We start from the raw sequence: 14,285 nt of genomic DNA, 5'->3' as shown, positions 1-14,285 counted from the left end.
TTAAAATCATTCTGTATTTTACTGATTTTATAAAGTGTGAAATAAAGGTGGACTAAATTTTACACTTTAATTTATTCATGTAAATTACCCTCAAAATATACTGCAGCTAAGATAAGTATAAGATTTTACATGCATTTTGGAAAAAATCATACAGATGCAGCTGCTTTTTCAATAAACTGGGCCAGTTTTACGTCTTTTTTGGTCAGTCCACTGCAGTCATGTGAGGTGAGAGTTATCTGGACCTAAGAAAGATGGAAGCAGTTTTTAAAACACTGAGCTGTAGGTCATGGTTTTCCTTTGGTGATTCAAAGATTAATCTATTATTCAACATTCATATTTGAAAATTGGAGGGATTAAACTGTTCAAAAAATACCGCATTATGAATAAGTACTGCATTTCTAAAACCTAGCGAACTCTGAGAACACAGTGTGATTACGCTGGGCCCAGCAGCCACCTGGGATAAAAAGGTTCTCTCATACAAGGAGGAAACTCAATTGCCAGAATCTTAAATCTTGTTTCTTGAAAGAAAAAAAAAAACAGAGACTGAAGTTCTATTTTAACTCCCATTACTTTAATTATAGAAACTATTTCCAGGCCACTGAGAAAAACCAAGCTATCAATGTAATACCTTAGTTGCAATGTTAAAAAAGCACATTCCCAAACTGGGGAGAGGAGGAAGGTGAGGAACAGAGTGTTACTTTTTGACAGATAAATAAAAAAGCAAAAGCACAATATAGGCAAGGAGAGGCAACTAGAAAGGAAAAGTGTATCCTGGTACCAAGGTGCTCCAAATTACTCCAATAAAGTCCAAGAGTATCTGTGAAATTTTCTCTTTTTTCAAAGAGGACTTTCAAGGGCAAATAAAATGCCACAAAAATCTGGATGAAAAGACATCCCAAATGGCATAGCCATAAAGGCAGGGGCATTTTGGGGATGGAGGTTTCTTCTCATCGTACTTGCTTAGAACTTTTAAAATCTTAAAAGCTTTTTTAATCTGCCCTTTGTCTTAAGTAACAAGGTCAGTTCTTACTAAGGAATCTGAACTTAATAACAGTTACTATTTAAAGCACAGTTCTTGAGCAGATTTATTTCAATGTGATAAATAAGGCCATATCTATCTTATTTGCTACTACTTCTTTCAATACTTTGCCTTAAAGAGTTTAAAAATTTTATCTGTATGGCTGTTTAAGAGCCTAATTTGACCCAGCTTTCTTATATTAGTTTCAGCAGAAGAAAAGCATGAAAATAAAGAACTTATTCACCATCCTCATGAGTACACCTGAAAATTTGTTACTAATTTGCAATAAAACACAGCGATTCTCAGAGAAAGGTTAAAACAATACTTTCCTAAGTACAATAACACTTACCTGCACAAAACAAGGGCAAGGAGAAGGGAAGGAAGGACCCCATAATTAAGATGATCCGGAAATAAGACAATGCACTTACCTTGTTGTACACATTGAACCATTCTGGGTGGTGATTCATCTTCTCTGCTTGTAGGGCAACTCGGGACATAAAGCCAAATGCCTATATAGGATGATAAAGTCAAAACCAATTATTGATATTGTCCGCTGCCCTGGACCTGCAACATAAGAGAGATTCAATCAGATAAAGGCATGGCTAGGATCCTTATGGAAGCCTAAAGAAATCAAATAATAAAGGAGTTATTCTCTACAGGGCTGGTGTAATGGTATGGCAGGACTGTGACCTGCTGCTCAATGGTGGAAAACAATCAGGCTCAAATAAACAAACCAGGAAATTGGTCTCACCCAATGACCTGTCTGGACCACTTAATTGGCCTCTGAACAAGACTCACCAAAATAGCACAGGAATAATTTCCCTTTAACCCAATACCATGGGTCTCACTACCTGGCCCCAAATCTGAAGAATCACTTTTCTCAAAACATTGTCCCTTTTCGTTATTGAGTTGCCAAAAAAAGACATCAACCACAAGACCATGGAAAAGGTCTTCTGGGTATGTCATAAACAAAAGCAATGGCAGATTTGAACAGTTTCCCACCCTATGATCCAGCCTGGACTTTAGAAAGGAGGGAACAAAAGACTATTTTCACTGGCATCTAGAGGGAAACAGAAGAGTCCGGCTTGCCTGCTTGGGATATTCTTGCTACTGCTCAGCACTTACTATTCTTTAGACAAGCCTAAAAATCAGAAGTGGGCTGCAAACCCAATGAAAGGCCTAAGCATGGACCTATGGAGCTCTGCCTTCATACCCCAAAGAAAATAAAAACATAATTTTATTAAGCTAAAGGCAAACTTGGCCTGAGAGGAAAAAAAAACAAATTTGCTTGCTTTCAAATTTTTATGAGGGAAATTGCAAACAATAGGAGAGTCTGTCTCTATCATGTCCAGAAGGCAAACATACTTGGTCAGACTCTAAGGTGATGGCACATTAATTACAAAGTTACAGTGGAATTCACAGAGCAGTACCTATTATACCCACATAAATAAATACTTAACTTCATGACCCCTATATAGAAAAACCAATATGATGTTAATTGGGTTATGTTCTTTGAATCACCAAGCAACTTAAAAGAGCATTTCCTAGTTTACAGTGGCATTTTATAACAATTCTGTTTCATTCATAATGGCTCCTGTCTCAGAGCCAATTTCCTTTGGGATAAAGATTTCCATTTTGACATATAAAGCCTGATGATATTCCCTGTTAGAAAAGAAGTTCAGGGAAATTCATTTAAACATGTTTGGAACTATTACTGGAAAAATATTTGCTTTCCCATCCCTTTTCATTTTATAAACTGATTCTTTGGAAATTGTGAGAGGAAGGGAAAAGTCGAATGTGAAAAGCTCTTTCAATTACTCAAACAGAGTTAGCCTATACTGAATGACATTTAATGAGAGTTTTTACTCTATTTTCCTATAATGCCTTATTCTTGTTTAGCTTCAGAAGACTTATAAGACGAATCACCATCACTGAGAGACAGTAATATAGTCATTAAGAGAAGAGGCTTTTTGAGCTAGAGTTGTAGGTTCAAATCCTAATTCTATCACTTAATTATCATGTACCTTAACTCCAAGCCTCAGTTTGCTTATTCAATAAAATATAGAGACAATAATAGAAACCTCAGGTAATCACTCCAAGTGAAAAAAAAATATGTAATAGGTTATATAAAAGAGCTAAGCACAGCACTTGGCACAGAGTATCAGATCAATAATGGCACGAACTGCTACACTGCTACTATTGGGCTAACTGCACAACAGAAGTAATGATGGGTAAAAAGCTCTTCCAATTTAGTAATTTAACCCTCCACTTGCTGTCTCCTAGAAGAATGGCTCTTTCCTTACCTCTTATCATTTTTCATAAACATTAACCACAGATACAGAACAGACAAATGGATAACACACTGTGAAGTAATACCCCAACATACACTGACTGGGGAAAACAGCTTAAAGAAAAGAAAATATGTGGGCAAAGTCAGTTGTTGCCCAAGTTCTCAAGCCCTGTAACCATGATTTTTTTGAGACATGTCCCCCTAAAAGGTCCAAAGTGATGCTGACTCCATTACCATTTCCCAAAAGCTAAACACATCAAGTAGATGATTCGAACATAGTCTCAAATGCCTTTCAAATTTTTGACCACAAGCATGTGATCAGCACAGGAGCTAATTCTATTTCACCACAGATGAGACTTAAAAGAGAACACCCCATCTTAAAGAGATGCTATATTAGAGAGAAAACATCTACCATATCTATATCCAATGTAAAAACAGAGATATATTCAAAGATCTTCCAAATTTGTATTTTCCTCAGTTTAGCACATTTCCCTTCAACTGTCACCTAATTATAATTTAATAAAATATCACAAGGTCTGATAAACCATTTATGCAACATTTATTTCTAATTCTCCCCTTGGAAAAGAATACTCAATCTACTCTAGGAGCAAAGAGATGATTCCATAATCCTTCTTCCATATAAAAGAGCCAAATAATCCCCCTCAAATTTTTAAAACCACAAGTTAAAAACAGTAACAATACACACTCAAAGTAAAAGACTTCTGTGAAGAAGTTAGATGAATGGAAAGAAAACAGTGAAATTTCAAAGGGGAATTTTGATTATTTGGAATATCATGAGGAAGGATTATGACCAAACAGCAGACTTGGCAGATAGTGAAAAGCACCTGTCTGTTCTTTCAAATATTTGTGTTTTTGTTTTACAGTCCTAGCTACTTGCTTTTGAGGATCCCAGGTAGAATCTAAAAGCCTTGAGCTAGCTAAAGGTAGAGGTTTTCTAAAAGTATTCCTTAAAGGAAAGCTGGAAACAGCTTAAGTCAGACTGGACATCACTAAAAACCCAGTAAGACACTTGGATGCAGAATGAGAAAACGGGCAAAATGAAGTAGAAATCAACAAAAGTTTCGAAGAATTCAAAAATATTGAATATGAAAGTAAACAAAAGCTATTTGACATATACATAACAGTTCTCCCTTAATAAGGGAACATTTTAAAATGGAACAGAAAAAAATTCTGGAAAATTTTCCAGATTTGAATCTATAGACTGTAAAAGTTCAACCATATCTATAATCCTAGTGAAGTTAGTGAACTTCAAAGATAAAATATTTTCAGCATCCAATCAAAAAGTTCAATTCACCTATAAAGATGAAAACAATTTGGGTGAATTCAAAATTCTACATACCAGCATTCAACATTCGAAGTCAGAGGAGTAATGTCCACAGATTTTAGGAAATTAAATTGCAAACAAAGGCTTTTTTTTTTTTTTCTTACATGTGTAGGCTCTGGGAATTGAACCCGGGTCTCTGGCATGACAGGCAAGAATTCTACCACTGAGCTATCCTTGCACCATCTCCAAACAGACTTTTCTATCCAGTTAAACTGTTCTTCAAAAATAAATGCAACAACCAAAGGTGGGGGAAGAGGAGAATGGGGAGTTATTATTTAATGAGTTACAAATTTCTGTTTGGGATGATGAAAATGTTCTAGAAGTAGATTATGATGAAAGCTACACTATTAACAATATATTTAATATCACAGAATTATCAACTTCAAAATGTTTAAAATTTCATGTTAATTTTACCAGGAATTTGAAAAAAATAAATGGGCACACATTTCTGAAATACAATAACTCAGGGAATATTTCCCATTCATCCTTCTTGAGGAAACTACTAGATGGTGAATGATGACTTAACTAAGGAATGAATGGGGAAAGTATACCAAAATTATTGGCAGTAAGCAATAAAGTTATTATTATTTAAAATAACTGTGGGGATTACAGTCATAGAATGAAGGGCAAATTTTCCAAACTATTAAAAAGGATGAAAAAAGGAAAGGCTAGAACAGAGGACAGTAGACCAAAGAAAAAAAAACAATCTTTTAGGCTGACAAATCAAGTGTCAGAGATATAAGCATATTTAAAAACATAAAACATAAGCACTAGAACTAAAAATTAATATAAAATTGAGTAATAATTTTTGATATTGCTCAATGGAGAGGCCACAGATACTGTCTAAAATAGAATATTAAGCATCCTATATAAAATTATAGATATAATGGTACCCATCAGAAGAACCAAAGTAAAAATAGAAACATTCCAAATTAAGTAAAGGAAAAACAATTAAAATGAAAGAAAACACAATCTATTTTACAATTTAAATTAAGAAAAGTATAAGACCAAACATAGCTCTCCATTTAATAAATGTAAAGAGACTAAATCCAAACAATAAAATTAAAAGAAAACTTTCATATTGGATGATAAAGCAAAACCCAACCATAGGTATTTTAAAGACATACATCTAAACCAAAATAACTAAGAAAACCTGGGGAAAAAAAGGGCAAGCAAAATCATGCAAGGAAATGCATAAAAAAATTTTTTTAAATCAAAATATCAGAAGAGGCCAATTTAGGACAAAAATTATAAAGGCTGTAATTATAAAGTACATCCACAATGAAGACTGAACTATAGTGAATATCTATACTACAAATAACATAGCTTCCAAATTAATGAGACAGAAAGTAGAACTGGAAGGAAAACAGAATCATTATAGTTGGAGACTTAATTCCCATCTCTTAACACATGACAAATTAAGTGAACAAAAGTAAGGATATGGACTACTTAAGTATTTAATTAAAAAGTATATCTAATTCTAACAAGCAGTGGGGACAACCAAAGCAATAAGCTGAGCCCCCAATCTTGGAGTTTATTCATATGAAACTTAACCCCACAAAGGATAGGCTAAGCCTACTTAAAATTAGTCCTAAGAGTCACCCTCAAGAGAACCTCTTTTGTTGCTCAAATGTGGCCTCTCTCTCTCTCTTACCCAACACAGCAAGCAAATTCACTGCCCTCCCCCTCTCTACATGGGACATGACTCCCAGGGGTGTGGACCTTCTTGGCAACATGAGACAGAAATCCTAGAATGAGCTGGGACTCAGTACCAAGGGATTGAGAAAACCTTCTCGACCGAAAGGGGGAAGAGAGAAATGAGACAAAATAAAGTGTCAATGGCTGAGAGATTCCAAACAGAGTCAAGAGTTTATCCTGGAGGTTATTCTTATGCATTAAATATCACCTTTTTAGTTAAGGCATAACAGAGAGGCTGGAGGGAACTGCCTGATATGTAGAGTTGTATTCCAGTAGCCATGTTTCTTGAAGATGATTGTATAATGATACAGCTTTCACAATGTGACTGTGTGATTGTGAAAACCTTGTGTCTGATGCTTCTTTTATCTACCTTATGGACAGTAGAGTGAAAAATATGAATTAAAAAATGAATAAATAATAGGGGGAACAAATGTTAAAATAAATTTAGTAGATTGAAGTGCTAGTAATCAATGAAAGGGAGGGGTAAGGGGTATGGTGTGCATGAATTTAGGGGTATGGTATGCATGAATTTCTGTTTTCTTTTTATTTCTTTTTCTGAATTGATGCAAATGTTCTAAGAAATGATCACAATGATGAATATACAACTATGTGATGAAAAAAGAATGTTCATACTGTATGTTGATTGGTTTTATTAATAAAAAAAATTTTTAAGTTCTGTCTAATTGATATATTTTAAACTCTAAAAACTGAGAATAAACCTTTTCAAGTGCTCATGGAACATTCAGAGAAATTGAATATTTATTAGCTGATAAAGAAAATCTCAATAAATTCCCAAAAGTAGAAATAATACTGACAACTTCTCTGATAAAATTAAAAACAAAACTGGAACACAAAAACAATAAAAAGTACTACACAAAAAAATTTTAAAACCTTATTTTGAAACTCTTGGGTCAAAGAAATCAAAACTGAAATTGAATAGAAATTCATAATTTAAGTACCACATAAGGGACATACCTAAGCAATAATCAGAGTAAATACAATCTTTAAATATTTAAATTACCTTAAATTAATAAGCTCACAAGAATAAAAATTAAGTACCCTTTCAAGAAACCTACAACCTCCAGATGGGTCCCTGGTCCAGATAAGCCCTGAACCTAGCCCAGCCTCTCCAGAACATCAGATAGTTCCATCTCCCTACCTCATATTAGTGACAGACCCTTCCAATATCAAAAATTTAGAATTGTCATAGCCCAAACAACCCCAAAGAGAGGTATGGAAAGATCAAAGGTGATGGTGGAATTAGACATAGAAGACAGGGCTTAACAAATGAATATGAATGCTGAATCATTAAATTGATATCTCTTTTAGTCTCCAGTATCTTAGAGAAGCTAGAAGTAAAAACCTAAAATTGTGAAACTGTAACCTATGTCAAAGTCTGAAATATGATCTATGACTAACTGTGGTGCTGTGCTTTGAAATGTATAGCTTTTTTGTATATATGCTATTGTTTACAAAAAAAAAGGAAAGAAAAGTCAATTGTGGTGATAAACAAGTATTTAAGCCCTCTAGCCTCCTATATTCTGGAGTGGTGAGAAGGGAAAATATGAGAGAATCATATGGTAGCTCATGACAAACTCTGGGATCTGTCCTGTAATCATTTTTTGAAGAGTGCTTTGAAAACTATCGCTTTTTTATTTATTTGCTTTGCACATATGCTATACTATACAATTGGAAAAGTTAAAAATGAAATACCCAACTCAAGAAAGTAGACAAAAAGCAGCAAAATAAACTTAGGGAAAAACACAGAAAAGATTATAAATAAGAAGAAAAGCAGCTACAAATGAATTAGGAAAGAAAAAAAATGGTAGAACTAATAAAACCAACAGCTGGGTTTCAAGAAAACAATAAAATTGAAAAAGTTAGCCTAAAAATAAACAAAAAGGTGGCGGCAGAAAGTACAGAAAAAGTAAGAAATGAGAATGAGGAAGTAAGTACAGATACAAGGTAAATTTAAAGACAAATAAAAGAATAAATTTCAAATAAAGACAAAGCTCATGCAAATAAAAATTATCAAAACTGACTCCAAAGGAGAAAAAAATCTAAACAAAAGTCATAGAATGGAAATGTGTATAAGAATGAAACTTATGTGTAGCAGATCCAGATGATTTCACAGAGGAATTCTCCTTTAGATAACAATTAACTCCAGTACTATTTGAACCATTCCAGATGATAAAAAATGAAAGAGCAATTTCAAATTATTTTTATAAATCATCATAAAATTATCTCCAAGATCCCATAAAGATAGCATATAATCATGAATCTATAGATGAATCTCATATTAACTGAAATCTAAACAAAAACAAGCAATACCCACCCTGAAAGAATGAAATACCATAACTAAGTAAACTTTATTCTAAGAATGCAAGGATGGTTCAATAGGAAATATATAATATAATTCATCACGTTAAGAACTCAAAAAAGAAAAATCACATGATGATCTCCATAAATGCTGAAAAGACACTTGATAAATTCTATATCTATTATTATTTTATTTTTTTATTTTTTGCATGGGCAGGCACAGGGTATCAAGCCCAGGTCTCTGGCATGGCAGGTAAGAACTCTGCTTGCTGAGCCATCATGGTCCCTATATATATTATTTATTAAACCTCTTAATGAAACAGAAATAGACAGGCCCCTTCTTAACATGATAAATATATTCTCAGTTAAAAAGACAGCATCATTCTTAATAGAGAAAGACTAGAAGAATTTCCATTAAAGTTAAGAATAAGACAAAAAAAGTCAATAGCCTTCCTATACAATCAATTAGTTAGAAAATATTGGAAGAAAAAAATTTCATTTAAAATGGCACCAAAAATTATCTAGGAGCTCTTTCTCCGCCGGCGGCGCTCTCGCCGCCATCTAGCCCTCCTCTTCCTCTTTCTCCGCCGGCACTCCCGCCGCCATCTAGTTCTCCTCTTCCTCTTTCTCCGCCAGCGCTCCCACCGCCATCTAGCCCTCCTCTTCCGCTTTTTCTGCCGGCGGCGCTCCCGCCGCCATCTTGCCCTTCTCTTTCCCCTTCTGCTCCAGCGGCGCTCCAACCACCACTGTGCCCTCTTCCACCTTCACCGGCTCCTCCGCCACCGTCCTCGACAGCCTTGCCATCCTCACCTTTCCTCCTCCAGAACAGCTACTAGGGGAGTAGAAAGGATACAGAACAGCTCCCGGAGCCACGACAGAGATCAAAAAGACAGCGTACCCCATCCTGGAATGGCTGACTGGCTGGGAGAACCAGCTCCGGTGAGATCGTCGAGGGGCGTGGGCTTCCCCGGGCGGGGGGGCAAGTGGCCAGAGTCTCTCCCCTCCTCCTTCCTGGGCCAGCTGGCAGAATTGGGCAGGCGGTCGCCTGAAGCCGCGGCGGCTGGCGCCCCCACCACACGCAGCACCCCGGACCAACTGAGGGAATTGGATCAGAAATCCCAAGGCGGCAGAGAACGGTGACCAGGGGGGTACCTTCCAAACACGTGACTCCCTGGTCCGGGTGAGAACGGTGCACTTTCCTGGGCTGCAGCAGCTGGCGCCCTCCCGCCACACTTGGCGCCCCGGGCCGACTAGGAAATTGGATGGGCGCTCTCCCGGGCTGCGGCGGCTGGCGACCCTCCCCACGTTCGGACCCCCAGGCCGGCTGGTTCTCTTCCAAGCCGCTTCGGCTGGCGAACCTCCCCCACGGCGAGAGTTTTCCAAAGTTAAAGGACCCACAGGACCTTTTACTGGTGGGACCCGCAGACAAACGTGTGCCACGAGCGCCACCTACTGGGCAGGATAAGAAAAACAGAACCCAGACATTTCACAGAAAAATCTTTCAACCTGTTGGGTCCAACACCCAGGGAAATCTGACTAAACGCCCAGATGCCAGCAGAAGATAAGAATCACGCTCAGAAAATTGAAAATATGGCCCAGTCAAAGGAACAAACCAATAGTTCAAATGAGATACAGGAGCTGAGACAACTAATGCTGAATATACGAACAGAAATGGAAAAACTCTTCAAAAACGAAATCGATAAATTGAGGGAGGACATGAAGAAGACATGGGCTGAACATAAAGAAGAAATAGAAAAACTGAAAATACAAATCACAGAACTTATGGAAGTGAAGGATAAAGTAGAAAAGATGGAAAAAACAATGGATACCTACAATGATAGATTTAAAGAGACAGAAGATAGAATTAGTGATTTGGAGGATGGAACATCTGAATTCCAAAAACAAACAGAAACTATCGGGAAAAGAATGGAAAAATTTGAACAGGGTATCAGAGAACTCAAGGACAATATGAACCGCGCAAATATACGTGTTGTGGGTGTCCCAGAAGGAGAAGAGAAGGGAAAAGGAGGAGAAAAACTAATGGAAGAAATTATCACTGAAAATTTCCCAACTCTTATGAAAGACCTAAAATTACAGATCCAAGAAGTACAGCGCACCCCAAAGAGATTAGACCCAAATAGGCGTTCTCCAAGACACTTACTAGTTAGAATGTCAGAGGTCAAAGAGAAAGAGAGGATCTTGAAAGCAGCAAGAGAAAAACAATCCATCACATACAAGGGAAACCCAATAAGACTATGTGTAGATTTCTCAACAGAAACCATGGAAGCTAGAAGACAGTGGGATGATATATTTAAATTACTAAAAGAGAAAAACTGCCAACCAAGACTCCTATATCCAGCACAATTGTCCTTCAAAAATGAGGGAGAAATTAAAACATTCTCAGACAAAAAGTCACTGAGAGAAATTGTGACCAAGAGACCAGCTCTGCAAGAAATACTAAAGGGAGCACTAGAGTCAGATACGAAAAGACAGAAGAGAGAGGTATGGAGAAGAGTGTAGAAAGAAGGAAAGTCAGATATGATATATATAATACAAAAGGCAAAATGGCAGAGGAAAATATTATCCAAACAGTAATAACACTAAATGTTAATGGACTGAATTCCCCAATCAAAAGACATAGACTGGCAGAATGGATTAAAAAACAGGATCCTTCTATATGCTGTCTACAGGAAACACATCTTAGACCCAAAGATAAACATAGGTTGAAAGTGAAAGGTTGGGAAAAGATATTTTATGCAAATAACAACCAGAAAAGAGCAAGAGTGGCTATACTAATATCCAACAAATTAGACTTCAAATGTAAAACAGTTAAAAGAGACAAAGAAGGACACTAGATACTAATAAAAGGAACAATTAAACAAGAAGATATAACAATCATAAATATTTACGTACTGAATCAGAATGCCCCAAAATACGTGAGGAATACACTGCAAACACTGAAAAGGGAAATAGACACATATACCATAATAGTTGGAGACTTCAATTCACCACTCTCATCAATGGAAGGAACATCTACACAGAGGGTCAATAAAGAAATAGAGAATCTGAATATTACTATAAATGAGTTAGACTTAACAGACATTTATAGGACATTACATCCCACAACAGCAGGATACACCTTTTTCTCAAGTGCTCATGGATCATTCTCAAAGATAGACCATATGCTGGGTCACAAAGCAAGTCTTAACAAATTTAAAAAGATTGAAATCATACACAACACTTTCTCGGATCATAAAGGAATGAAGTTGGAAATCAATAATAGGCGGAGTGCCAGAAAATTCACAAATACGTGGAGGCTCAACAACACACTCTTAAACAACAAGTGGGTCAAAGAAGAAATTGCAAGAGAAATTAGTAAATACCTAGAGGCAAATGAAAATGAAGACACAACATATCAAAACTTATGGGACGCAGCAAAGGCAGTGCTAAGAGGGAAATTTATTGCCCTAAATGCCTATATCAGAAAAGAAGAAAAGGCAAAAATGCAGGAATTAACTGTCCACTTGGAAGAACTGGAGAAAGAACAGCAAACTAATCCCAAAGCAAGCAAAAGGAAAGAAATGACAAAGATTAGAGCACAAATAAATGAAATTGAAAACATGAAAACAATAGAGAAAATCAACAAGACCAGAAGTTGGTTCTGTGAGAAAATCAATAAGATTGATGGGCCCTTAGCAAGATTGACAAAAAGAAGAAGAGAGAGGATGCAAATAAATAAGATCAGAAATGGAAGAGGAGACATAACTACTGACCTCACAGAAATAAAGGAGGTAATAACAGGATACTATGAACAACTTTACGCTAATAAATACAACAATTTAGATGAAATGGACGGGTTCCTGGAAAGACATGAACAACCAACTTTGACTCAAGAAGAAATAGATGACCTCAACAAACCAATCACAAGTAAAGAAATTGAATCAGTCATTCCAAAGCTTCCTAAAAAGAAAAGTCCAGGACCAGACGGCTTCACATCTGAATTCTATCAAACATTCCAGAAAGAATTAGTACCAACTCTCCTCAAACTCTTCAAAAAAATCGAAGTGGAGGGAAAACTACCTAATTCATCCTATGAAGCCAATATCACCCTCATACCAAAACCAGGCAAAGATATTACAAAAAAAGAAAACTACAGACCAATCTCTCTAATGAATATACATGCAAAAATCCTCAATAAAATTCTAGCAAATCATATCCAACAACACATTAAAAGAATTATACATCATGACCAAGTAGGATTCATCCCAGGTATGCAAGGATGGTTCAACATAAGAAAATCAATTAATGTAATACACCATATCAACAAATCAAAGCAGAAAAATCACATAATCAACTCAATTGATGCAGAGAAGGCATTTGACAAGATTCAACATCCTTTCCTGTTGAAAACACTTCAAAGGATAGGAATACAAGGGAACTTCCTTAAAATGATAGAGGGAATATATGAAAAACCCACAGCTAATATCATCCTCAATGGGGAAAAATTGAAAACATTCCCCCTAAGATCAGGAACAAGACAAGGATGTCCACTATCACCACTATTATTCAACATTGTGCTGGAGGTTCTAGCCAGAGCAATTAAACAAGAAAAAGAAATACAAGGCATCAAAATTGGAAAGGAAGAAGTAAAACTATCACTGTTTGCAGACGATATGATAATATACATCGAAAACCCGGAAAAATCCACAACAAAACTACTAGAGCTAATAAATGAGTACAGCAAAGTAGCAGGTTACAAGATCAACATTCAAAAACCTGTAGCATTTCTATACACTAGTAACGAACAAGCTGAGGGGGAAATCAAGAAACGAATCCCATTTATAATTGCAACTAAAAGAATAAAATACCTAGGAATAAATTTAACTAAAGAGACAAAAAACCTATATAAAGAAAACTACAAAAAACTGTTAAAAGAAATCACAGAAGACCTAAATAGATGGAAGGGCATACCGTGTTCATGGATTGGAAGACTAAATATAGTTAAGATGTCAATTCTACCTAAATTGATTTACAGATTCAATGCAATACCAATCAAAATCCCAACAACTTATTTTTCAGAAATAGAAAAACCAATAAGCAAATTTATCTGGAAGGGCAGGGTGCCCCGAATTGCTAAAAACATCTTGAGGGAAAAAAACAAAGCTAGAGGTCTCGCGCTGCCTAACTTTAAGGCATATTATAAAGCCACAGTGGTCAAAACAGCATGGTATTGGCATAAAGATAGATATATCGACCAATGGAATCGAATAGAGTGCTCAGATATAGACCCTCTCATCTATGGACATTTGATCTTTGATAAGGCAGTCAAGCCAACTCACCTGGGACAGAACAGTCTCTTCAATAAATGGTGCCTAGAGAACAGGATATCCATATGCAAAAGAATGAAAGAAGACCCATATCTCACACCCTATACAAAAGTTAACTCAAAATGGATCAAAGATCTAAACATTAGGTCTAAGACCATAAAACAGTTAGAGGAAAATGTAGGGAGATATCTTATGAAACTTACAATTGGAGGCGGTTTTATGGACCTTAAACCTAAAGCAAGAGCAATGAAGAAGGAAATAAATAAATGGGAGCTCCTCAAAATTAAA

At 36.1% G+C, this 14,285-nt stretch overlaps 1 protein-coding gene across 3 annotated transcripts in view; it reads right to left on the bottom strand.

Annotated features, from left to right (window-relative positions):
* Window positions 1-14,285, bottom strand: part of PCBD2 (pterin-4 alpha-carbinolamine dehydratase 2) — a 53,956-nt gene continuing 39,671 nt past the window's right edge. For all 3 annotated transcript variants that reach the window (XM_077138503.1, XM_077138504.1, XM_077138505.1), the window contains exons 3-4: window positions 1,447-1,527; window positions 1-242 (exon numbers count right to left, since the gene is read on the bottom strand). In XM_077138503.1, the coding sequence (XP_076994618.1) occupies window positions 147-242; window positions 1,447-1,527 (177 nt within the window). In that variant the 3' untranslated portion in view covers window positions 1-146. The remainder of the gene's footprint in view (window positions 243-1,446; window positions 1,528-14,285) is intronic.

The sequence above is a fragment of the Tamandua tetradactyla genome, chromosome 20 (genome assembly GCF_023851605.1).
Source record: "Tamandua tetradactyla isolate mTamTet1 chromosome 20, mTamTet1.pri, whole genome shotgun sequence".
In the NCBI taxonomy this organism is placed as follows: Eukaryota; Metazoa; Chordata; class Mammalia; order Pilosa; family Myrmecophagidae; genus Tamandua; species Tamandua tetradactyla.
Note: the sequence above shows the minus strand (reverse complement) of the source record. Positions and strands in the feature narration are given on the sequence as shown.